A 24664-nucleotide genomic window follows, 5' to 3' on the forward strand; every position below is an offset into this window, starting at 1 on the left:
TTTTGGTGATTGTGTTTCGTCCCCGGGAGAGGAAACATTAGGAGCTTGAAAACCTATTTTTGTTAGTGTCTAACAAACAGCATAACCTGCCCTGTAGGATTTTTGTCTTAACTATTAATAAAGTCTACAACCATTGTAGCCTTTATGAATAAATGAAGTTGCCTACTTTCAGTTTCCCTATCTGAGAAATGGGTGTCCTACATATCTCTAGTAGACAGCATCAGATTTAATTACTGACTCTAAAGTGATGTAAGATCCCTGGGTGAGAGGTGTTTATAAGTGCCAAGGGTGGTTGTTTGTAAGTCTCCAGCCAACATGAAGGCCCTGTTGTGCTAGGTGCTGTCCAAACACGATGAGAAACAGTCCCTGCCCATTAAGTTGGCAAAGGATGCAAAGGGAAACTGAGGCACCACAAGCTGCCGTGACTTGCCTGAGCAGCATTGTGGCAGAGCCACAGAATAAAACAAAGCGTCTCGAATCCCAGCCTTGCACCCTGTCTGTCACGGCCTTTCTGTGCCAGTAACTTGGCACAGCAAACGGGGTGAACCAAGAGAACCGGGATCAGAACCGTTCCCAGGGCCGAGCCCCTCAGTGCACACTCTTCCCATGAATCATTTATAACTGCCTCTCCAGTGACCATATCTATGACCATTTAAAAATTCATAAATGAGAGTGGGGAAGAGATAATGAAGATGGAAGGCCCAGCCTGCTCCTGGCGACTGCAAATGGGACTTTTAATGGGGACTTCAACCGGGAGACGATGGGGACAGACCATCCTTCCAGCTCTGAAAGCGGGCTGCCCGTTCCAGCACCGACACCCTCTCCTGTAACACGATCCCCAGGCAGTCTGCCCGAGACTCCAGTGGCGGCTGAGCCCCCCTGCGAGCGGGCGCTGCGACAGGATTTAAAAATCGATAATAAAATATGACGCTTTTATCGATTCCCCCCAGGAATGCTTATTTCAGGGGGCTTTATTTTGGGGGCTTATTTTTCTGCTAATGTCTGACAGTGACAGGCTCAGTCTCCTCCCTGATGTGTGTGGAAAGCCCCCTGCTTCAGTGAGGTGGGGGGATAATGTGCCCCGGGGAAGGGCACGGGTAGCAGGCAGGGTTCCCTCTGGAGGGCCTTGCCAGCCCTACTTTTCTGTGAGGCCTTTTTTGAAATCAATAATAGAATATGACACTTTTATCAGTTTTTATCAGTCCCCCCCAGCCCAGGAAAGCTCATTTCAAGGGCCTTTTGGGGGGGCAGTTCTGCTAATATCTAGCCATGCCAAGTAAGGCCTCCTGCCTGATGCGTCTAGAAAGCCTGTTTTTTTGGGGGGGGGGCAGTACATTTGCCACAGGGAAAGGCAAACACTGCCTTCTACCCCATCCAGGAGAGCACAAAACAACTGCAGACTCCCCCTACGCCTGAAGAAGGGGAAAGCTTGCAAAGAACAATTTTTCCAGCTATCAATCTAATAAAATTGACCCAAAGAACCTGGCCTGCCTTGGGGAAAAAGGGGCATCGATGCCAGACAGAGCTTCCGGCAGAGATCCCTACTTTTCTGTGATGCTGACGGGTATTTTGGGGCAGTCTCTCCATGCCCCGCAGCACGGTCCCCTGCGTGATGCCCCTTCCTTCAGGTGCAGGGGGAGTAGATTTGCCCCAGGGAAAGGGGCATCGATGCCAGGCAGCATTTCCTGCAGAGATCCCTACTTTTCTATCCTGCTGGGGGGTATTTTGGGGCAGTCTCTCCCCATCAGGTGCAGGGGGAGCAGATTTGCCCCAGGGAAAGGGGCATTGATGCCAGTCAGAGCTTCCTGTGGAGATCCCTACTTTTCTGTGATGCTGGGCGGGGGGGTATTTTGGGGCAGTCTCTCCACGCCCTGCATGCTCCCCTGCATGATGCCCCTTCCTTCAGGTGCAGGGGGAGCACATTTGCCCCGGGGAAAGGGGCATCCATGGCAGGCAGCATTTCCTGCAGAGATCCCTATTTTTCTGTCCGGCTGGGGGGTATTTTGGGGCAGGCTCTCCACGCCCTGCATGCTCCCCTGCATGATGCCCCTTCCTTTAGGTGCAGGGGGGAGCACATTTGCCCCGGGGAAAGGGGCATCCATGGGAGGCAGCATTTCCCCATGCGGACGCTTGTTGTTTTTTGAAGTCACTCCTATACTAAAGCCCGCCGCTTGCTTCGGGCCGCTCCCCAGGACGGCTGCTGTCGGGGGCTGGCTGTGCAGCGGAGCTGGCGGCACCTGCCCGGCCGGTGTCGGCGCGGGGAGGCGGAGCCCGGGGCGCAGCCCGGCCCCGCGGGGAGGAGGCGGGGAGCGGCGGAGGCGGAGCGGGCGCGGGCTCGGGCTGAGCCGGGGCAGCGCGGACAGACGCGGGCAGACGCCGGCGGCATGAGCGGCGGGGAGGTGGTGTGCTCGGGCTGGCTGCGCAAGTCGCCGCCGGAGAAGAAGTTGCGGAGATATGTAAGTGTCCCGTCCCGTCCCGTCCCGGGTGCCCGCGGACAGCTGGTGCCGTGCGCGCCGGCCGGCAGGGGGCGCTGGTTTGCAGCGGGGCAGCGCCGGGGGCCGCTGCGGGCGCGGAGAGGGTCGGGCTGGGGTCTCCCCGGAGGGGATGGATGCACGTCTTCCTGCTTGAAATGTCTGGTGCAAGGGGGGAAAGTCCCGGAGGCATCTCTGTGAGGGTGCACTGCCGAGTGCCCTCTGTGAAGGTGCCCATCCTGAGTTGCGGGCTTGGCAGGGGCTTTACCTTGAAACGAAGTGGGGGGGGGGGGGGGGACCTCCCAGGGAAAGGGCTGCATTTCTTCTCCCAGGGTGGGTGTCTCCCAATCTCAGGGGAGGTCTCGGTGCATTCGCGGGCACCGTGTCCCTTTCCAGTTCAGAGGATGCTTCTCCTTATCTCTGCTGGAGAGCGGCTCCCGACACCTTTGCCCCAGTGATCAGCTCTGTATCTCGGTGAACTTGCTTTTGTTCCTGCGCTGCTCCCCCGCTACACACACACACGCACGCTTTATCATTAGTATGAATTATTGAACATTCGGCCAAATGCTTTGAAGACAGAGCGGGGCCATCGGAGCGCTATCAGTGCCGGCATGACAGTTGCCAGAGATCAAAAGGTTTCTGAAGGTTGTAAAGACTGTCTAAACAGCCGGCCCTGCTTCAGACTCAACCCAGTGAGTAACTCCGGCTTTGCCTTCTCTGTCCAAGGACCTCCAAGTTCATCCCAAGCCATAAAAGCCTAACCCGGCTCTCAAAAGCGACTGCACGAAGCGGCTGTCCTCTGACTTAGCAGATCTGCTCCCTGGCTGAAGTTGGAAACAGATCTGCTGACTGGTGGCAAACAAACAAAATAAGTGTTTGCTGTGTTTCGGAGCCCGCCGGGCCGTGGGAGGAAGCGGGGGGAGCACTGGATTGTCTTCCTTCTTGGGTTATATCAGCAAACTTGCTCTATGTTCAGTCACTTCCCCATGTGAAAGCCTTAGGGCCTGTAGGGCTGGGCTGATGTCTAGGCTAGGCTACACTAGACCTTTGATTAAACATTGCAGCGTGCCTCTGCTATACTAGCAATCCCACTTGGTAGTGGTGGCAGGGCAGGGGATGACCAGGGATCCTGGTTTTCTCCGATTTAAAAAAAATCCTCAATTTTTGGTTTAAAAAAAAAGTAACCCCAAATCCATGTATTTCCATGATTTATATGAAATGCCACTAATATGCAGAGAGAGAGAGTGGCATTTCACTTTATTCATGGAAAAATGTGGATTTGGGGTTATTTTTTTTTAACCAAAAGTTGGGGATTTTTTAAAAATCGGGAGAAAACCAAGATCCCAGGTGATGACTCAGTTAGCCCTCCAATAAATGGCATTAGACTTCAGGGGTGCTGGATCTGCTTACTCCAGAACTGGGACTCCATCTAATTACCTTCCCATTACCACACCTGTCAGTGTGGTGGTCCCTAACTACCTTCCTGAAACCGGGAAATTTGCAGACAGCCACAGAACAAATCTCGGGTGGATCCAGGATTTTTTCCCATCCTGCCCACTAGGCATATTGTGATCAAGGCAACAACAGCATTTTAGCATCCGATGTCTGTCTGCATGTAGGGTGTCTGGTACAGACTGAGCAAAGGGACTGCTTTTAGCTTAATGAAGCAAAGCACCTTCCTCCCACAGAAATAAACTAATTGCCAACACTGACTCACCAATGGCCTTAACCCATCAAATGTCATTAGCTCTTCAGTGTCTCTCCCATGAAAGAGCACTCACATTGCCTTGTGAATATCCAGCTTGTGCTCTTGCATTCCAACAAGAGCCGGGTAAATTTGTTAAATGTTAGGCACGAGGGTGTGACGTGCTGGAGGTTAACGATAATTATTGATGTGCATAAGAGCGTCTTTCAGACGGATGGACATGCAAAGTACTTTGCAAACCACCTATGTTTTGAAAATGCCTTTAACCTTCAGGGAAAGGCAGCTGAATCTGGGGTGAAATGCAGAATGTCTTACAAGCATGTGCAAGATAGGAAGTGATACAGGAAGCTGTCAGCAAATACATTTTGAAGGGATCTTTAGATACCCTGTGCCTAGAAACACCGTCACTTGGACTTGGATTACAGTCTTGATACCTGCCCTGGTTTCCTACAGGAGGTTGAATAAGTCGCTTAGGCCAGCTATACCAAAAGCAGCTACTAACTTTTTTTTTTTTTAATTATTTTGTTATTTGCAGAAGAACCAAGCACAGCTGCTTGGATTCCAAGGAAATCTCCGAGTGCTTGGCATTTCATAACCCAGGCTTATTGCATTTCAAGCCGGGGGCCAAAAGTGACCGGCTGGTTTTGAAAATGTTGCTCTCCGCTCTTACTATGTCTTACTCCCTGCTGCTCATTAGTAAAAGGTGGTGGCAGCATTTACCCAGCCTTCCCTTCTGAGCAACCTTATCAGAGCCGTGCACAGAGCCCCTGGGTGGAAGGTTCTGCATTAGCACGAAATGACAGTATTCCCCCAGGAGGACATAAACAAGGTCTGGAGTCTGAAAACCAAATGCCTCGACCCTTATAAAGGGTTGTTCTGGGCTCTGTAATAAACCCAGCAGCCAAGGCCCTCCTCTGCGCTCTACCTTTGATCACCCTCCTGTTGCATTGCATGTGGCCTCACTTTCCTCAAGGACCCCAAAATCTAAACTCTGGAGCCCTCTTGGGGGGAGGGGGAGGGATGTTTGAACCCAGTACCCTAGCCTGATTTCGCCTTGCATTGCTGCCATCCAGATTCAAAGGCAGGAGGGGGCATTGCTCCTTCCTTTCCAGCCCTAACTGGTGATGAACTGGCACTGTGCATCAATCCATAGACTCTGAGTCACTGCAGAGGAAGGTGTGTTTTTCAGTGGCAGGCATTGTGGTCCTTTGTGTGTTGCTTCTTTGGGAAGTGCTTTGAGGACCAGCATCGGTAATTACAGTCTCCCAGGCTTTGCGTCTCCTGATGGTGTAGACTGCAAGCTTTTCGGGACTGCAGGCTTTTCTTTCCACACATACATACCATCTTGTCCAGGGCAGCCCTGATCTCAAATCGAGGCCTCCAGATGATAGATCAGGGGTGGGCAAAATGTGGCCAGCCAGGCCATTCTATCTAGCCCGCGGAGCCCCTAAAATATTTAGGCAATTAATATTTATCTGCCCCGGCTGCCTGTCATACAGCCCTCGATGGCTTGCCAAAACTCAATAAGCAGCCCTCCGCCCAAAATAATTGCCCACCCCTGCGATAGATACTGTAATACCAGTACCAGTTGTTAGTAGTTTCAGCTCAGAGGGAGTGAACAGACCAAGGGTCAGCTGCTGCCCAGCCCACGATACCATCACCCACCTGGGTGGATTTTCAAAAAGTATCCTCTGCTTTCTCCCACCATGCTTCTCACTCTTGGGAGCAGCTCTCTGCCGACATCCACAGCACGAATGCATTATTCTCCTTCCCAGCCCTCCTTAAAACGCCTCCTTGTTGTGATGCCAACCAAAATAACATGACTATAGCTGGGCTGCCGATGTGCTGAGACCGCTTGTCTGTCAGGTTGATCAGCAGTCTCGGTTTTTTTCTCTCTCTTTGGTCAGTCTCCATTTATTGTCCCTTGGGTTATGCTTACAGTGCATGGTTTTTTGGACAGGACCTAACAGTGGAATCAAAGTGCAGGACTGCAGCACCTGGGAGTGATGGTAGCATAAATAGCATAATATGAAGCAATATAGCATTCAGCTGCTCATAAAGCAACTTTACTGTTCATTTTTGGAAGTAAACTGACTTCAAACTCTGCCTGCTTGCCTGCGTGCTTCAGTGTTACCTGTGCTGGCTAGCGGAGCTGACTTGAAATCGAAATCCGGCGCATGTTTCTTTACTCTCAATGGCTCTACATCTACTGTGACCACCTTACCTGGCCTAAGTGGGAGAGGAATCGGGTCTTGCACGTGTGAAATGTGGGTCTCATATTATGTCTGCATCAGGTGTGTACTGTCCTGCCAGATTCCCAACAGCAAAAGGACCTGTTCTTCCTGATGGCAGCTGGGGAGGATAATGGGATAACAGGCCAGCAGGGTGTGGTGCCTCAGGCAAACCCTGTACACAGGTGTTGATGCTGCTAGGAAGAGGTTAAGCAGTTTCTGTTGACTCACTGAGGCAGTTGGCTAATGCCCTGTCTGAATGTAAGTGAAGCGACTCCCTAAAGAGAGGATCTTGGGGTACAGCTGAGGAGCTGCAGGGGAGCATACAATGGAGCAGCTGAGCCTGGCTTAACCAGACTTTTTTGCAAAGGAAGGAAGTGGGGATTGGATCTGGGTGGTATTTTGGACCTGGCTGCTTGCACTGATCTGGCGGTATGAGAGAAGAACGTGCTCTTAACTTCAGCTCAGTGCTAAGAAATGGGCATTTAACTAAATCTCCATGTAGGCAAGGAGTTTTAATGGGTGGCTTATAGTTAAGAGAGTCTGCATTACAGGAGAGTAGCAACGACACTGAAGAGATTCCTTGGTGTATTCCTGCCAAGGCACAATCTGATTTGTGGTCACTTAACAAAACATGCACATCAGGTCCTTGGATGGTCCACAGAGCACAGCAAACGCTGCTGTTCAGACTCACCCCTGGTGTAAGTGGTTTCAACAGCACTGACATCAAGAGTCACGCTTTCTTGTACCAGCCGTGCATTTGCTCTGCTGTGCCTGGAGTCACCTTTATGCACGCTGCTCTACTGAGTGCTCCCAGTGGTGGCCTATCCCTGATCCTTTGGAGGAAGGAGACACCTGTCCTTTTTTAGAGCAGGAGAAGGTCAGACAGGTGGGCGGGTGCATCTGCTCAGAGCAGGTTTATTCCCAGCAAGGTTAGTGCAGCACCATCCCAATTGCATAATACTGCATGAACATGCAGAAATTCCCCGTATCTCCATACTGTCCTGGCAGGGTGAGACATGACAGCCCACTGTTCCACTTCTTTCTAATCATTCTTGACCATAAAAACACCCTACCCTTTTTATACTTGACTATAATACTCAACTGGAGGCAACAAATGGGATAGTACCCACATCTTAACGCCCTTATACCTAGAACTCCCCACCCTACAAGATGAGGAGTTATAGTGATGTTGTTTCCTCGACCATATGTTTTTGCCTCGTGCTTTGGCTCGGGGAACACTGCTTGATTACATTGTTGCTCTTTTTCTATCAAGCCTGCCTCATGACTTCAGAGCTGGGCTCTCTCGGTGGCCAAGTCTATTGCAGACATAAAAGATTGATGACAGCAAAACACGGGTTGAACTTAAGAAAGACAAACAGCACTTAAGGAAAGTGTAACAGGAAGCTGGATTCATTTTTCTTTGGAGGAGTTAAAGTATGGCCTTTTAAAAGCGAGTGTCAAATGTGCAGTCTGATGCAATGCCGTTTATTGGACCAAAACAGCTCTTTTATAGTAGTGACTTAAACAAAGCAAATATTATTTACTTGTGTTACAGCAGCAATGTAGGGAGGATTGGGATCAAGACCTTGTTGTGATAGGCCCTGTCCTGGAGAGCTTGCAGTCTAAATGGGTGTGAAAAAGAAAGGATTATTCCCTGCTTTCTGCATATGGAGAAACGGAGGCATGGGGCAAGTAAGTGATTTAGCTGAGGCCATACAAAGAGTCCATGGCAGAGCAGAGAGCTGAACTCAGATCTCCTGCATCTTAAACACAAGGCTATTGTTCTTTTCATGCAAATCCCCTTTTAATAAAAAGGAACCAGTTATCCTCAGCTATTGCATCCACAACTGTCAATGGTTGAGCGCCATTGTCACCACTCCACAGGGTGGCAGGATTGAGGTGCATGTGGGGTTAGTGATTTGCCCAAGGTGGTGGAGGGAGGCAGTAACAGAGTCGAGTCCTGACTCTTCATCCCTTGCTCTGGTCACTAGCCCATACAGCAGCTCCTTCCTTCACCGTTTGTTCTCCAACCTGCCACTTTTACCAGACTGGCATGCACACCTCCTATGCCTCATTCCTTCTGCTCCTTCCAAGAGATATCTCCCCCCCCCCCCTTTAAAAGCAAGCCCAGGGGAGAAAGCATTAAAATCAGCATTAGAAATATGTTAGCGAATGTTTCACAGTATAGTTCTCTGGGTTTGCAAGTTTATGGGATTTTAATTGCTGCTTTATGTGATGCACCTGAATAACACTGGGTGGAAAAGCATTGTGTGTCCTTGCCTGCTGTTGCAGACTTAAGAGGCCAGATCTGCTGCCTGTACTGACCTGAGGAGAGTCAGGAACTTTTGCAACGCGCCAGTTCCCCATTAACCCAGCCAGCTTCTTGTGCAGCCATTTCTCTGGTACTTGTGTGGTCGCCAGGGCTCAGGACCTGAGCATCCCACAATCTCTGATTAATTATTGCACACAAGAGCCCCAGTGGCGGCTGGCATGTTTAGGGAACAGTAGTTTCTGTAGCCAGTGGCACACAGGGAAGCCATGTGGTCAGCATTATATCCAGCTGCCTGCATCTCTGCTGCCTGAATAATCAGCAGGGATTCTGGTTTGCTCTGATTTAAAAAAAATCCCCGATTTTCAGTTTAAAAAAAAAAAAAAAGTAACCCCAAATCCACATTTTCCATGATTTAAATGAAACATCACAGATATATAGATCTATCTGTACAGATATAGATAGACATTTTCCACAATTTAAATGAACCACTAATATAGAGATCTATCTAGCTATAGATAGATCTCTATATTAGTGGTGTTTCATTTAAATTATGGAATATGTAGATTTGGGGTTACTTGTTTTTAACCAAAAATTGGGGATTTTTGTTAAATCAGAGAAAACCAGGATCCCTGATAATCAGGTGCCCATTTACAGCTGGGTTGGTTTGGGAGGGGTGTAGCTTTTGGCCCGAGTCCAGAGTAGGGCTTCAACCTTCGCCTCTGGAGCCATAGTGAGATGCCTTCACTACTTGGCTCCACCTCCCAGCATAATGTCTAGTTAAATAATTAAAATAAGATTGCAAAAAGAATAGTGTATTCCTGCTCCATTGCATATCGCAGCCTACCAGATCAATAATATTTGCAATAATTGTTTTCAGCTACCAGGCACTGCATGCAATATTGCTGAATTAATGTGGGTTGAGTGCTTTGCTTTCACAGCCTCTCCTTCCCGCTGATGGCTTGTCATCGTTAGAAATCGACTTGTTTACAAAACACCATTGTACTAATATTATGCCAGGGTGTTTATGCAAAAGCTGTTCTCAAAAGGTTGTTATAAAATGTTCCAGATCCCTTTATTTGCATGAGGAGTACGTGCCCAGTTGCTTTGCTTTCTCTCATTTTATTTATTTCCGTCTCAGTAGTTAGTTCTCTCTGGGAACTCTGAACATTTTGGTAGCACCTGAGTAGCCTTACACAGTAGCGAGTTTGCCAGTGAACCCAAGTGTGCTCAACGGTGTGATGTTTGCATGTGGTGCTCCCTCCTCTACTGAAGTGGGTGAGATCAGAAGAAGAAGGTATTCTCTGAAACCGATGAAGAATAATAGTTGAAGGCCAGGAAGGACCATTTGATCATGTAGGATGCAGACAGAAGTGCAGCTCCCGGCTGTAACTCAGAATGATTTTTGCAAAGCAATCTTGAGTTACAAATTACCCCAGACCAGACAGAAGTTTACAGCTGGCTCTGGGGTGGGGGGGGCTGGGAGCCTGGAGCCTGGTTCCCATGGCAATGGCCAGGGCTCTCTGCCCTTGCTTGCTGTTTTCAGAAGGGGAGGGGGGAAGGCAGCGTCCTTGGGGCTCCCCAGCTGGCGCTGAAGGATGGGGTGGGTGATTTGGAGCCCCCCATTAGAGGGGAGCTCCAGTACAACCGCCCACCCTCCAGTGCGGAGCCGAAGACCCCCCAGGCTGACCTCCCTCCGCTCCCTTTCCCCCCTCCCATTCTGAAAACAGCCATAGGCTGGGAGCTCTGCAGACACAAGTTATAAAAGACACTAGGTTTTGAAAGGTGTTTATCTGATCCCTCATGCAGTTTTTCACCGGTTCATTTTTGAAGCTGTTTGCAGCTGTGCATGTGTGTTTGGTCACCACTGTACACTGCTTTCTGTGGCCAGATCGGGTGAAAATTGTCACTTCTGTCTGCATGTAAGTCTCAGGGTAATGCAAGCCAGAGATCCTATCATGAATTTGTACTGCAAATAGTATCAATGATGCCATTGTGTTAAGTACCATATGGATATATAGACTTTTAAAAAGCAGTCTCTGCAGTCCCAGGCCTTACAGTATTCTTTCTTTGGACAGAAACTTTGGCAGCAAGATATGCATTGCTTTCTAGCTGCAGTTTCAGAAGGACATTCCCTCTCAGCAGGGGCAGTGTGTGGATTTGTTGCTGTCTAAGCCAGACAAAAAAGATGCTTGCTTCCCCAGTGCATTAGGAAGCAGTGATCCATGAGGAATGTCATGTTTCTGGATCTTCCCTTTTAGATTCCTCTCTGTTGGTGAATCCAGTTGGTTTGTGAAACCGCTGGGAAAGGCTGAAAACGTCAGGGAATCTTTGCATCAGTTCGGTGTTTATGACACGAGCACTTAGCAATGAATTTCTCTGGCCAGCTGTGGGATTCCTCATCCCAAATGACTTCTACACAAGGCCAGCAGCAGGAGGATTCAGTCAACGGTCTAAGTGGCCGCTTGGGCTAGCATGGTTAAGGCACACCAGTTTCTGTGGCCAACAGCACAGAAGGGAGAGAGATGGTTAGGTTCACATCGGGCCTTCTTCAATATTGGGTCATTGTAGGGCTAGAAGCTAAAGCAGACGATTAAAACGTGGCCAACTGAGGGTCTTACCCCAGGTTATTCAGAAGTGTCTAATGTGTGTGTGCATGCCTCTGTATTCAGGTGCCTAACTGGACAACCCCTATAAGGGAGATGATCTTCCAGAAGTGCTCTACCCTGCGTGACCGCTGTATTAAGTTCCACATACTCTCTCACTCGCTTTCTCCAGGTATCATTTGGAGGAGAGGTATTTCATTCAGTCTTATTGCACTTCCCTCCATCTGTCCGAGGTAGAGAGCTAAGATGGGCAGTCAAAGCAGAGGGTAGTACTAAAACATTTGCTGTGGCAGATGTTTCGGTGTCATTCGCAGCACAACTCCTAAATACTCCCATCATCTTTTTCTGGATGACTTGGTGAAGGTGAGCTGTTGGAACTGGCTAGCATGTTAGAAACTCGTTTATAGGACACCTTGTGTTTTTTCAGAGGCCTTTGTTCTGTCTGCTCCTCAGATGGATCTTCAGCTTTCGTATCCATGTGTCACAGCAGAAATACCATTTGAATGATAGCTTGGTAGCTTGGCATTTAAATTACAGATCAGCAGTGACTTTATCTCATTTAAGGTGACACCGCCTCAATGCATGTCAGCATTTCCTTTGGGATAGTCCCATTGGCTTCTACATTACTGCCATGGTATGTGAGCTGACGCACCATTTGCAATCCTTTGCCTTCCAGTGTAACACCTACATTGGGGTAGCTAGGGTTCACTTGGTAGACTTGTTTTTTTTTTCATATTGTTGAAGCCCTTCCCTTTGGCAGCCTGTATGTTTTTGCTTGCATGGTGATTGAGCTCTCTTATTAGAAGAGCTAGAAAATTCAGCATCTGGTGAAGTGTTGTTGAGCCATGTGGTTGTCTATGGTTGTATTCACCTGCACACTCTTGCAGTGAAGCCAGTGGCAGTGCCAGCCATTAGGGAATGATTCATGGCTGGTCTTTGAAAATCTCCTCCCAAATTGGACCAAGGTACCTGGCTTTTGAAGACTGCTGAGCACTCTTTGGTTTAGAGATGTGTCTCAGTGGGAGGGGGAACATTGCCTGCATAACTCAGTTGTGGCATCACCACCACCCATTACGTGTCCATCCCAAATTCATGCCCCTGCGTCTTTATACCACACTACTCTAGCCAACTTCCTGTGTGTGGGTAGATACATGCCACCTTCCTTTCATGCTGTTGATACAGCGTGTATTTGAGAACATATGGGGTACAAACCAGAAATAACCTTTACTTATTGACAATGAAAAATAGATGAGCTGCCTTCATACTGCCAATATTGTGCACAGTGTCTTGGATTCTGGGTGTTTTGTTGCTCTTCAGCATTGTGAATAAATAACTGCCTCCAGATAGGAGGCTGGATGAAAAATGTCATTTGCTTTGATTTAAGAAGGAGCCGTGACTTGATGGTAGCACGATTCCTTTCCCCCTGTTCCCCACGCGCCGTTCACTGCACAGAACTTCAGATCTGAGTTTCCAGTGGGAAGAGCGCAGTGGTGCAGCATAGAGCAGCCCATTGTTTGTGGGGTCAAGGAGCAGAGCCACAATGTCAGGATGTGGGGAAGCAAATTTGGCAGCCAAACTCTGCCTCAGCCTCCAGTGCAGCATGATATTATCCATAGCTATCGGTGCACAGGCAGAAACTGAGCGTGCTATGACTGTGGCATGAGAGAAGCCTAAGGAAAAACATGCGCAATCAATCAGACATGGGCAGTGACTGGGCAACGAGCATAAATGGTTGGAGTGTAAGTACTGGAACCAATTGGCATTGCCTGACTGTCAAAGATACCACGTAGAGCTAAGATGGGCCGCAATAGCAGAGGGTAGCACTAAAAGCCAGAATCCATAGAAATCGATGGAAGGGTTCTTGTTGTTTCTGCTGTGCTTTGGATCAGCCCTTCAAGGCAACAGACTCTATATGCACGGACCAGTGGTGCTCAACCTCTGGCTTGTGGGCTGAATCTGGCCTTCAGGGCTGCATCATCTCGCCTGCAGGGCTCATCATGGCTCTGGAAATTTAGGGTCTGGAAATTTGGTGGCAGGGGAGCAACGGCAGCATTGACTGCTAGACCTTTCAGGGTTGATCCACAGCTGGATCTAGTGCATGAAGCCAGATTGGCAGAGAAGATCATACCCACAGACCAGCCCCATGCACTGCCCCCGCGCTGAATCTAGCCCTTCACCGTTCATGCAGCCCATGGGGCTAGAAGGTTGAACACCACTGATGTGGATGTGTGTAGCTGAAGAAAGGCTCCCTGACATCTGGATCTTATCCAATCATGCAGTACCTGTGGTAGACCCCTGCACCAGCTTGTCAGAGATGAGAGTGATTAGGAGTATGGGGGAAAACTCCTCTAAAGAGAGATTGAAATGATTGGAATAGTTCACCGTAAAGAGGCAAGTAAGAAGGGACGTGAGAAGCATATAAAGTAGTGTATGGTCCAAGGAAGGCAGGTCTCCTTGTCCAGAACACACAACAAAGGGCTGTTTAATGAATTTGAAAGGTGGTCCTTTGAAAACTTCCGAAGTAGGAAATAGACTGAGGAGCCCATTGCCACAGGCTGTTGTGGAGACCAGCAATTTGTCAAGGAGGGAATGGGCATCCTTTGTTGACAGCAAAGCTATCCAAAGCTATAATAGTTGATGCTTAGGAGAGAGTACTGGAAGGGAGATAAAAACCTCAGGGTTTGAACAATATCCCTAACAGTCACCATGAGACTCATGGTGGTAAAACTGCTGTGTATCTTTCCCCTGTGTGCATGTCTAGCAAATTCCTCTGAAGCATGTGGTACAAGCTACGATTGGGAGCAGAATAGTGGACTAGATGGGCCACATAGTTGGGCAGTTCCTATGTCTCTGTCTCTATATGGACCATCTCTGAAGTCTTGGTGGGCAGACTCTGGATGAGTGCAGGGGTTAGCCTTTGTGCATTGCATGGAAGCACTGGGACTTCAGAGCCCAGTTTTGAATCACTGAGTGCTCATCCCATGAAGTCCAGTCGAGGCAGAGTTTGCAGGACCGAAGCCACGCACTTGCATTTGAAGCAGGCAGGCAAAACACATTGAGACTCGAGCTTTCTGTGCACCTAGCTGGTATAGATAATGCTGAAGTACAACAGGTTGCTGTTGAAAGACTTTGCAGCACCAGTGGGATTTGAAGGTGATAGTTAATAAAGAGGGGAAAGTTGTTTGCAGCTCCAGGTGCAGTCTCATGCTCACTCGCACTTTATGGCTAGAACAACACTTAATTTTGTCTTCTATTATCTATGTATCCATTTATCTTGTTAAAAAAACTGTTCTATGAACAATAGTCTTGCACAGAAGATGATTTATTTTCAATTGTAAATACATCCTAGCATGCATAAGGAACCCAATGCTGAAAATGAACAGTAGTTGCTGTACAGTGTTTTGCAGAGCTGTATCGTATTTGCAGTACAGTTGGCATTATTAAAGTGCAAACCACTGCTCTGTACTGGATAGGGTCAGAGCTGCTCAGTGCTGTGTCCTAGCCTCCCTCCTGCTTGAAGCAAGCTGCCTTCGGCTGAAGTGGTGGGATCATGGGGTATTAGATAAGGAAGAGCTGGTTTCTGGTACCTGCCACGGTTGAGGACGCTGGAGGTGATGTATGTGCATGCAGGCATGTTTCCGAGCTGTGCTGTACCGCTTGCTGAATAGCTCTTATGCATTGGTAAGAGAGCATCTTTCATGGCTTGCCAGGACTCTCATCACTTCACAGTGGTTTCTGTGAACGCTTGTGCTTGTAAAAAAGCCTCTCTCCCTTCCATGACGGTGGTAAAGACTGCCCCAGCAGAGAGACCAAGGAGGCCCTGTGCCCAGTAACTGCTCTGGGGTCACGCAGGCACTGGCACAACAGATTGGGGTTGGCAGTGGGCACACTGACCCCTGGCACAGCACAGGCGCCTGGATCGTCGTTTCTACATGCCCGGCCTTTGAATTGTGGCAGCAAATCAGCAGCCATGTGGGACTTCATGCCTGCCACCGTACCACCCAGCAGGTGGTATACTCTATACCTGCCGCAGTTGTGAGCCCTGCTGTTTTTCATTTGAAAGCATGTCACAGCAGGGGCGAGGAAGCTATTTTCTCATTGGGCTCTAAACAAGGGAACTTTAATGGCTGTGAGTCACTAGGATCTCAGTGTTGCACCTTGCTCAAAAGACCCTCGTTCTCAGTACCCCTTAGGCCAGGCCATTGGCCTGATGCTGTTTCACAAGACGGCACTGTCTGGATTACAAGTAATATTGGCTACTTGCTGTGTTGTGTTCCCAGGGCTCTCCCATGAGAGCTGTCAAGGGGGTCCCTGTCCAGATTGATAGACCCAGCCAGGGAAGGTGTTGGCAGGCTGCAGCCTCTTGGCCGGTTGGCTGGTGCAATGAATCCCAAAGGTCTGGAAGTCACACTTCTGTGCTCATGAGCATAATACTAAATGGCTGAGCAAGGCTGAGAATAGGGTCTGCTCTCTGGTAGGAACTGAAAGGGGAAACTAACTTGCAGCAATTCTAGAAACCTGTCCTAGATGTCTCACCCCTTTAACCTTGACTCTTTACTACTGACTCCCGACTCCAAACCTTGGGCAGTTTCACCTCGTATCAGCCTGCACAGGAAAGGTGAAGAGGGAACTGTTGTTGCTTTCCCTCTGTGTGTTTCTTATGAAATGATATAACCAGCTGTTCTCCGTTGGGCAGGGAGCACTGATCACCATTCAGGGCTTTGCTCCACGTTGACTTTGAGGCGAGACCACCTTTGTGGTCTTTGTGACTGGGATGCTGTGTGCAAAAGCATGACAAAGCTGTGCAAAATAAGCATGAAGCATATTCTACTTGCATTATGTCCCTCCTGCCTCTCCCTGGTGATCTCGGGTGTCCTATTTAAAGCACTCAGATGATATTACACCTTTTAAATGCATTAACTGAGATTACTCAGCATCTCCATTTGCTTCATTATTTTTAACCAGTAGCTGGGATGACTAGTCTTGTGTGTCTGTTTTCCTCTTCCCCTCCTTCACCAGCCCTCAATATCCAAGAGCCATGGGATTTTTTTTCAGTCTTTCTGTCTTTCCCTTTCCAGCTACATGTCATTAAGATTCATCAGTCTGTCTAAGTACTTATATGTGTCCCATCAACAGCATTTAAGCGGTGCATGAATATTAAATTAGGACATGTTTAGACAGGTGCAATCAGCATTATGCCAGTATTTAAAAAAAAAAAAAAAAAAAAAGACTTCAGAAAATGCCACAAATCCCCAAACCATTGTAAATTCACCTGGTAAAGAATTATTCCTAAAAGAACCAGGGGTAAAACTCCACTGGGACAGGGTTATACCTGTTGAGGTATTGAAAGTCCACATCCATCTTGGGGTAGCCATTTGATAAAGGCAGATTGGGTATTACTTGCTCTCCAAAACCCAGTTTCTTCCAGCTCCCCAAAACCAGGGTATGTACAGAAGTGCTCCATGCACGTTTTACAGCACTGTAATTTAGAGCACTTTTTCTAGCAATATAAAGTTACAGGCTGCACTCTTCACCATGACAGAATTACAGTGTTTGGGGTTTGTGGGGGGGGGGGGGGGGGGGTCTGAGCCTCCCTGCACTTTCTAGGCTAGGAGGCAGGGGGTGCTCCACAGCTTCTTGGGGCTTCTCCATTGGTCAGAAATTTGACCAGTGTACAGAAGTTATTTAAAGCATTGTGAGTTACTACAGTGCTATAAAATGCAGCACTTCACATTTAATACCTCATTTAACAAGGATTAATTTAAAGCGCTGCACCCTTTTTTAAAGTGCTGTAAAGCTGCGCACTTCTGTTAAGTCACAGCAATAAAGTGCTTTAAATAGCGAAACAAGCAACTTCTGTACACACATGAATTCCCCACTTTGTTGTAAGACAAGGTAAAATAAGGCTCTCATGTAAAACAAGGCTGTGCTTCTAACCCTTCTGGTCTCAGAGAGAACTTCAGCAATGAAAACTGCAGAAAACCTGAAATGATACCTCTGGGCACATCTGTTCCAGATGTGCGCACACATGCAGTTAGTGGCACTGCAGAACGGTCTGCAGCACTGCAAGCCACACGCACGGCACATGCAGGCATGCACCACGCTGTTAATTTCCAGTGTGGCAGGAAATCCCCATGTCAAAAAAAACGAGGCCTGAGAAAAGCAGGGCAGCCCACGTGGCAGCAGCGTGTACCACCTAAAGCCGGATCCTGGCCAGCCAGAGCCACAGTCCAGCTGCCGGCTAGGCTCTGTGCGCCGGATCACTGCCGCTGGAGTCCTGGAAGACCTCCAGAACCTCAGGTGAGGCTGCTGGGGCCACCCTAGGTGCTGGCCCTGGCCTCCTCTATCCCTCCCAGGGCAACTTGCTGCACGCCAGAGCATGCATGCATGGGCATTCCCTGGGGACAGCTATGTGCCTCTGCTGTTTGTCCCCAGAGAAACGCACATATGTGCTCGTCTGGACACGGCCTCTGAGAGCAATGACTTGTGCCATTCATTTCAATCTATGCCTTGTGAATGCTTCTTTTTGTCATAACAATTTTTGTCTCTGTCTTATGGGTACATAACTGAGGCAGAGAGAGCGTCTGAAGGACTAGCTCTGGATGGCAGAGGAATTGTGTGCTCGATCCAGGAACTGAGCCTTGCGGTTCTTCAAACCCAGTTTATTGGCTTAACCACAAGACCAGCCTTTACCCAGGCTTCTTCAGGTATGTCCTGAAATCATCCATCCCTGAAGCCCTCTGTTGAGAAAGTTGGAGTTTGGATGAGCCAAATTCATCCCTAATGTAACTCCCCCAGCATTCAGCAAGGCACTGCGAGGAACAGATTTGGCCTTGCATGTGTTTAAAGATATTGGTCTGTCTGCCAGACAGGAAAATCTGGTGCCTGGGAAGTCCATCAGACATGGGAAAGGAGGGGGAAAGCAAAGCAACTGTCACCAGGTAGAGTGTTAGGGATGGGTCACCGCCGCATGAGAAGCATCAGGACAGTCCATGCCAAGATTTCACGCACTGTCTTGAACATGTGTTTGCTGAGAGCAGTGAATGCAAGAATGGTGTGATAAAAGTAAATCTGTTGCTGCCGTGTTTCCACGTGCTGATGACTCAAACACTGCTTAATGGTGATGGATCTATTTTGTATGGGAGGTTGGTAATTTACTACAATGTTTTGGCCATTAGAGCAACAGTGGGAGGCTGTTAAGATAATTTAGTGTACGTTTGTGGTTATAAATACATTTCCATCGTGACTAAGGATTCGAATAGAGGTTAAATTCTGCCAAGGTGGTTTTTTTTATTACAACTTCTTTAGTGTTCCTGTTTTGACTTCAGAGTGTGATAGAGCACTCTACAGGTTGGGCATTATTTAATGTTGTCTTATAAACTGGGTGTTACAGCCGAAGGAATGAGGTGCCTGGTGAAGCCAATGGAATAAATGGAAAAGACTCTTTTGCCTTGGGGGCCCAAGATGCCATGTGTACTTGATGATAAGGATACCCGCATGCTGGCTGTATCCTTTAGGGAGTGGGGAGTTATTACAACAGCATCACATTAGGTGCTGGACAAACCTACAGTGACACAACCAGTTTCCCAAAGAGGCAAGGGAAATGTTGTTATTCTCTTCCACCCTTCCCTTTTATATCATTTGGGGAACTGAAGCAAACAATTAAATGACTTGCGCAGCTTTGTGCAAGATGGTGAGAGACAGCCCCTCTTTCACCTCTAAGGCATTTATGTGCAATTTTATTCTACCCTGAGAAGCTGTGAATGCCTCCCACCCATCTTTTGTGTTTAATAGTTTTGCAGGGACTTGAGCAGGGTGAAACTGGGCTTCACAGCCCTTTTTTGACATGGACCCTCTCTTAGTTTGTACAGCACTGAGCGCAATGAGCTCTCCTCTGTGCTACCATACTCCAAACAGCAAAAAAAGCAAGTCTGAAGCTTATCCCAGTATTGGACCAGTGCTCTCATGGAGACTGACTTTCCCAGGAGATTTCAGAGATTTCCTACTCACTGCTGAATTGGGGTTACTCTGCTAAGAGCCTGTCACTTAGAAAGTAGGTATCTCCAGGAACCTAGAGCATATGGAAATGCAAAATAATGGGAGCAAAGTAGGTAACTGAACTTGTTCAAACTTGAAAAAAGAGCTGGGTCTGCAGTTCAGCAGGCTCTTTTGCTGTGTTGGGGCTGGCTGGTGACCTCTTTCTAGCTTTGCACCTGATGCATCACGTGTCCACTGATTTTTATCCCACCACTATTACCCAGAGAGGGATCTGAACCAAAATTCACCATGCCCTGGGGTTTTGTGAGATATGTTTGAACTTCTTGATTTTCTCCCCATAACCTCCTTCACAGACAGTTAAACAAAAGACCCCTAAACTTTTGAAACACGTGAAATGAAGGCTTGTCCCTCAGGTCCATGTCTGCTGGAAAACTGCTTCTATCGAATACACTTGACGTGCTGTCTTGAATAGCTTCTGGCATGTTGCAGATCTTTGACAACATCAGGTACCACCTGCTTGATCTGACAGCCCTGTCATCACAAGCCCTGCTCCCCCTTTCTGTGTCTGTACTCAGTGAGCCTTTAGCTCCTCTTTGAGCTCCCTTTGCATAGAATCAGAGAAAAGCCGGGACCTCGGGGTCATAGTCCAGCCCCCTGCTCAAGGCAGACTCAGCCCTAGACACGTGTTCATAGAGTCTCTTCTGTTTTTGTTTCCTCCGGGTTTGAAATGTGTTTGGTTTTCCATTTCTCCTCTCATCCTAGGTTTTAGCTTTCAGGCTTTTGTCATCAGGTATCCAGATTTCCTGGTGTTTCAGGGGAGGAAAAACTACCAATTCTAAGAGGTTAAAAGTGAATGGATTATTGTATTTTATCTGCTGGGGTCCAGGAAATGGGAAGTGAATTCATGTTACCGGGCCTCGCTCTGTGAGGATGCCGTGAGATGCAGCGTAGTAGCAGCACAGAATTGTAACTATAGGGAACAGCCCAGCTATTACAGGATCTCCCAAGGGCCCCAGCCTAACTCAGCACCTCACTCTGCAGCCGCACAGTAAGGAGCCATCTCTTGTCCAAGGAGTTTGCAACCCAAATAGACAAACTGGGCATAGAGAGGATTACTCATGTCCCTTTCACAGATTGGAAAACTGAGGCATAGAGTGGACTAAAATCCATTAAGTCTGATCTAGAGCTGGAAACAAAATCCAGATTTCCCAAGTCACTGTCTAGTGCCTTAACGGTAAAACTGCCCTTCAAACTGATGTCTGTCCCTCTCCACCATGCATTTAAGAGTCACCTGGCCAGTAGAGATGTTCTCTACTCCCTATTCCTATAATGTCTGTATGCCTGAGATTCACATAGTCACTGAGGTTCAGAAACAAAGAGTAATCCTACTTCTTCAGACTTTGATTTGTTGGGTTTTTGCAGCCTTTTCTCCTGCCATTTCGTTGCACTTACTTGGTTTTTCTAGTTTCTGTGAGCTTTGATAAATCATCAGACCTCCCATTCATGGGGGAAGGTTGTTTACTTGCCTTCTTTTTTTTTTTTTTTTTTAAGATCCATGGAGGAAATTTTTCCTTTATTTGTCAACTTGAACAAAGTCAGCCCCATCTGCTATGTGATAGCAGGGTACCACCCACTCACTCAGTGACTCTTCATGGAAGGTAGACACAATTATTCCAACAGTAGCAAGTCCTTCAGGGAATAGCCTCAGTTGACTTCTCCGTATTCATAATAAAACAAACATTGATTATTTTCCTTGTGCTCCTCTAGCGTTTTGTTAATATAAAGCCAAGTTCTAAAAAACTTAGCAAGGCCAAGCTCCCACTGAAGTCAATGAGAATTTGAAAGTCTGTGGTATTTATATAAGGGCCTAACAAGGCCTAAGTAATATCTGATAAAGTAGGTAGTAGCCTACAGAAGCTCTTGCCTCTCTGAATGAGTTAGCCTATAAGGTGCCACGCCACCCAGTTTTCTAACTAAGGACTAAATAAAACATGAAAAGATTTGGAGTTTGGTCTATCAGTGTAATTAATTATTTAGCTTTAGCCATGCCTCTCTTACTGGGCGCATCTACATGTGTATTCATGCTCTTTTCCTAATGCACATTCAATTTAGTACCTGTAATGAGGTACTAAATATATGCAACTTAGGCTGTGCTAATGCACAGTAGCACAAGCACATGCTTTTTAGGTGGTGTTTAATATGCAGTAGCCTGTTGTACTACGCATTAGTGTATTAGCACTTTTTTACACGCCGCTTTCATGTGCAGTAGAATAAGCTGCTGTGCTTTAACGCGCACGTGTAAACGCTCCCACTGGTAATGGAGTGCATGGGTTGTGGAAATGGCCTAGGGTGAAGTTCACTTCCAGGAATGACTCTTCTCTGCTTTGGGGGTGCTTGAAAAATCAGGGTTTGGCGCAACACTTGCTTTCTTACACTTGTAGAACAATTGCTTGAGTCTCTTTAAGGCTCACCTCTGCTCTAATGCCTTTAAGAAATCATCCAGGATGCGATGGACTTCCAACACCTGGATTCTGTTCCCGACTGGCATAAACCTTCAGTGTGATTTCAGAAGAGTCATTTTAAATTGACTCTGCTTCCCTGTCCCCATCTGTTGCCTGTTGGGGAAGCAGGCCATCCTACAGTGGAAAATACAGACCACTGTTATTTCCTGGGACTCTGCCTCCAGATAACACCAGTCTTCAAATCGGCAGGAAAGTCGTGCGAGTGTCCAGCTGCGTGAGTCATGGCTGAGTGACTCGGTGAAGCTTACACACCCCACGCCCCAGCACTGCTTCAAATCTCTGAGGCAGCGAGACAATCTCCAAGCAGGTGTTTCGACTCATCCTTCTGGCTCCTTCCTAGAGCGAGCAGATTGTTGATTTCCACAAGGTTTGTTTGTCAAGATAAACTGAATTTCACCTTCCCAACCGAAGGCTGAATCCAACATAAGATACTGCCACAACAAACAGCAGAGCAGCAATCCCTAACCTTTTGGTCCCAGTCAAGCCAATGAGTGGAGATGGACTCCATCTACCATCCGTGGGTGCGTACACATGTGCTAACTTTCTGACGGTTACACAGACTTAACTTTTTAAAGTCAACTTAACTGTAAGAGCATACACACGTATGCAGAACAGATCGACTTAAATGCTTTGCAAGACGATACACCTCTGAGGTGTATTATCTTGAGTCACATTAGTTAAATCAACTTAGCTTACAAGGTGGCTGCCACCATGTCAAGGAGCTGTACATGTGTACACTCTGACATGGCTTAACTTAAGTTGACTCAGTTAAGTTGCCTTATTTTAAGTCAACTTAGTATGTGTGTACACACCCCCTTTGTCTGGGGGTGTTCAGCCCTGAACTTCACAGTGCGCTTTGGCACCTCTAAGTAGCTGGATCAAGAAATTTGGTAGGCAGCTCTTCAGCTGCTAGAAACAGCTTTGGCCGTACTGAAGTCATTGGAGATCTACCAGCTGAGAAACTGGTCCTGTACCATGCACTTCACTCCTGCACCCGTAGAGCTGCAAAAACCATCTCCATAGTGCATGGGGCTGCAGTTCGCTACAAGAACTTGACGGCCTGTCCAGCATTTACTTACACAGGTATTTGGGTTTGATGTGAGCATGGCAGCAGGCTCCAAATCTGACCCTATAAACAATAATGTTAATGAGATTGGGGGCATCTGCACTTGAATTTTACTGTTTTAATTTTTGGGCTGAAATCCTGGGGATTCAGTTGCTCTGCCCATAGTTTTTAATATTGATTTCTTTCTCTTTTGGAAAGCAAAGAATTCTCCCTCTTCTGCTTCACATCTCTCCCCTGAACCAACTCATTCCATTTTTCTGTTGGCCATAACACCCACACAACAGTTACTATGGGCTGTTATCTATACTGGACATGAATCAAGCTCTCCAGAACAGAAACTTCATTCTGTTTTGAGTCTGGCATAATCCTCTGTAGAAAATGCTATGGCCTTCTCACAGGGCTGTAGAAATAACAAGCAAACATCCTACTACAGGAGACCCTCGCCATTCATGGGGGATACGTTCTTGTATCCTCCGTGAATGGCAAAATCCATGAATAAGGCACTGCGTTCATGAACGCCATCTGCGTTCATGAACGCTGTGCCACCAGCAGCTGGGTGGGGGGGACACGGCTGCACTGGCGACAGTGGGAGTGCGGCGGTGGAAGCCCGGCAGTGGCAAGTGCAGCGCTCCTTTAAGTGTATTACAATGCGGGTTCGGCATTTGCAAATATTGGAAACCACGAACTCCGAACCTGCGAATAGCGAGGGTTTCCTGTATATCAATTCAATGCCGTTGTCGTGCCAAATAAATTGCTATGCTTCATTGCATCTAACAAGTGGGCCATATCCCATTCTGGCTTACTGCTTCTGTGGACGATGCACTGGGGGGAATTTTGGCAGGTGCCTTACAAGGGAAGTTTACTGTGGAATTCACTATCAGTGGCAAATTTCTAAGTATTCAGCATGGTACAAGACTTAGGTTTTTTTCAACAGTGGTAGATGCAGAGGGGTATGGAGGAGACCATCGGTTAGAAGGAATAGCCATAAATACACACCACTTGGAATGCATGGGCCCCCGAGTGAAATCCCCCATTAATAGTTAATAAGCACAAACTTACTCTTCATTCTGCATCCTGGGCTGAAGAAGGCAAAGAAATAATAGACCAGGCTATAATAGACTCAGACAGAGGGGCTCATCAGACTGTGGAGAGTTGCTGAGTTGGTCTTTAAGGGTTTATTTTTGACATCAGAGAGGCCTGCTGTGCAGCCTTCCAAGCTGAAAATATCCTCAATCAATATACACTCGAGGACCTAGCCCTGGCTGCATCGCCGCCCTGTGAGATTGATGTGCATTGTGCTGTGTGGGAATAATTTCTAGGTGACTGCTCTCAAAAGTTACTCTTCATTTAGTGTATGGCATGCAGGTGGAGGGGGGAGGGAGACTATATAGTGTCACCGAGCTGGTGCGGTCTAGGTGATAGTCACTCTGATGTCGAGGCATTTGCTCCACTTGAGCACCTGCAGAAGCTCTATTTTGAGAGTCTGGATGATGCCAGGATTTTATGCTGACCGTCTACATGGGGCTAAGCTTCATGCTCTGTGGTGAAGTTAAAATCTAAGTTCTTCATTTTCCTTCCCTCCTTGTTCTCTATATCCAGTTTTTCAGGCCTAGTTAGTTGCTGCACCAGGAGAGCTGTACCTTAGCTCTGTTAACTGTATAAGGTGACTGTGATTCCTAAAGCCTCTTACTTTTTCTCATTTGTTACAAACATATTGGCATTCTCTGGCCCAGGGCTCTCAAGTGAGAAATGCAATATTTGTAGAGTGCGTGTGTATGCTGCTTCTACCACCT

General features: G+C 47.6%; 1 protein-coding gene across 1 annotated transcript in view; it reads left to right on the forward strand.

Annotated features, from left to right (window-relative positions):
- The first annotated feature begins 2360 nt into the window (after window positions 1–2360).
- The window catches only part of GAB2 (GRB2 associated binding protein 2), a 161392-nt gene continuing 139088 nt past the window's right edge, over window positions 2361–24664 (forward strand). The window contains exon 1 of the mRNA XM_006272430.4: window positions 2361–2456. Coding sequence (XP_006272492.2) covers window positions 2385–2456 — 72 coding nt within the window. The 5' untranslated portion in view covers window positions 2361–2384. The remainder of the gene's footprint in view (window positions 2457–24664) is intronic.

Source organism: Alligator mississippiensis, chromosome 1 (genome assembly GCF_030867095.1).
Source record: "Alligator mississippiensis isolate rAllMis1 chromosome 1, rAllMis1, whole genome shotgun sequence".
NCBI classification, from domain to species: domain Eukaryota; kingdom Metazoa; phylum Chordata; order Crocodylia; family Alligatoridae; genus Alligator; species Alligator mississippiensis.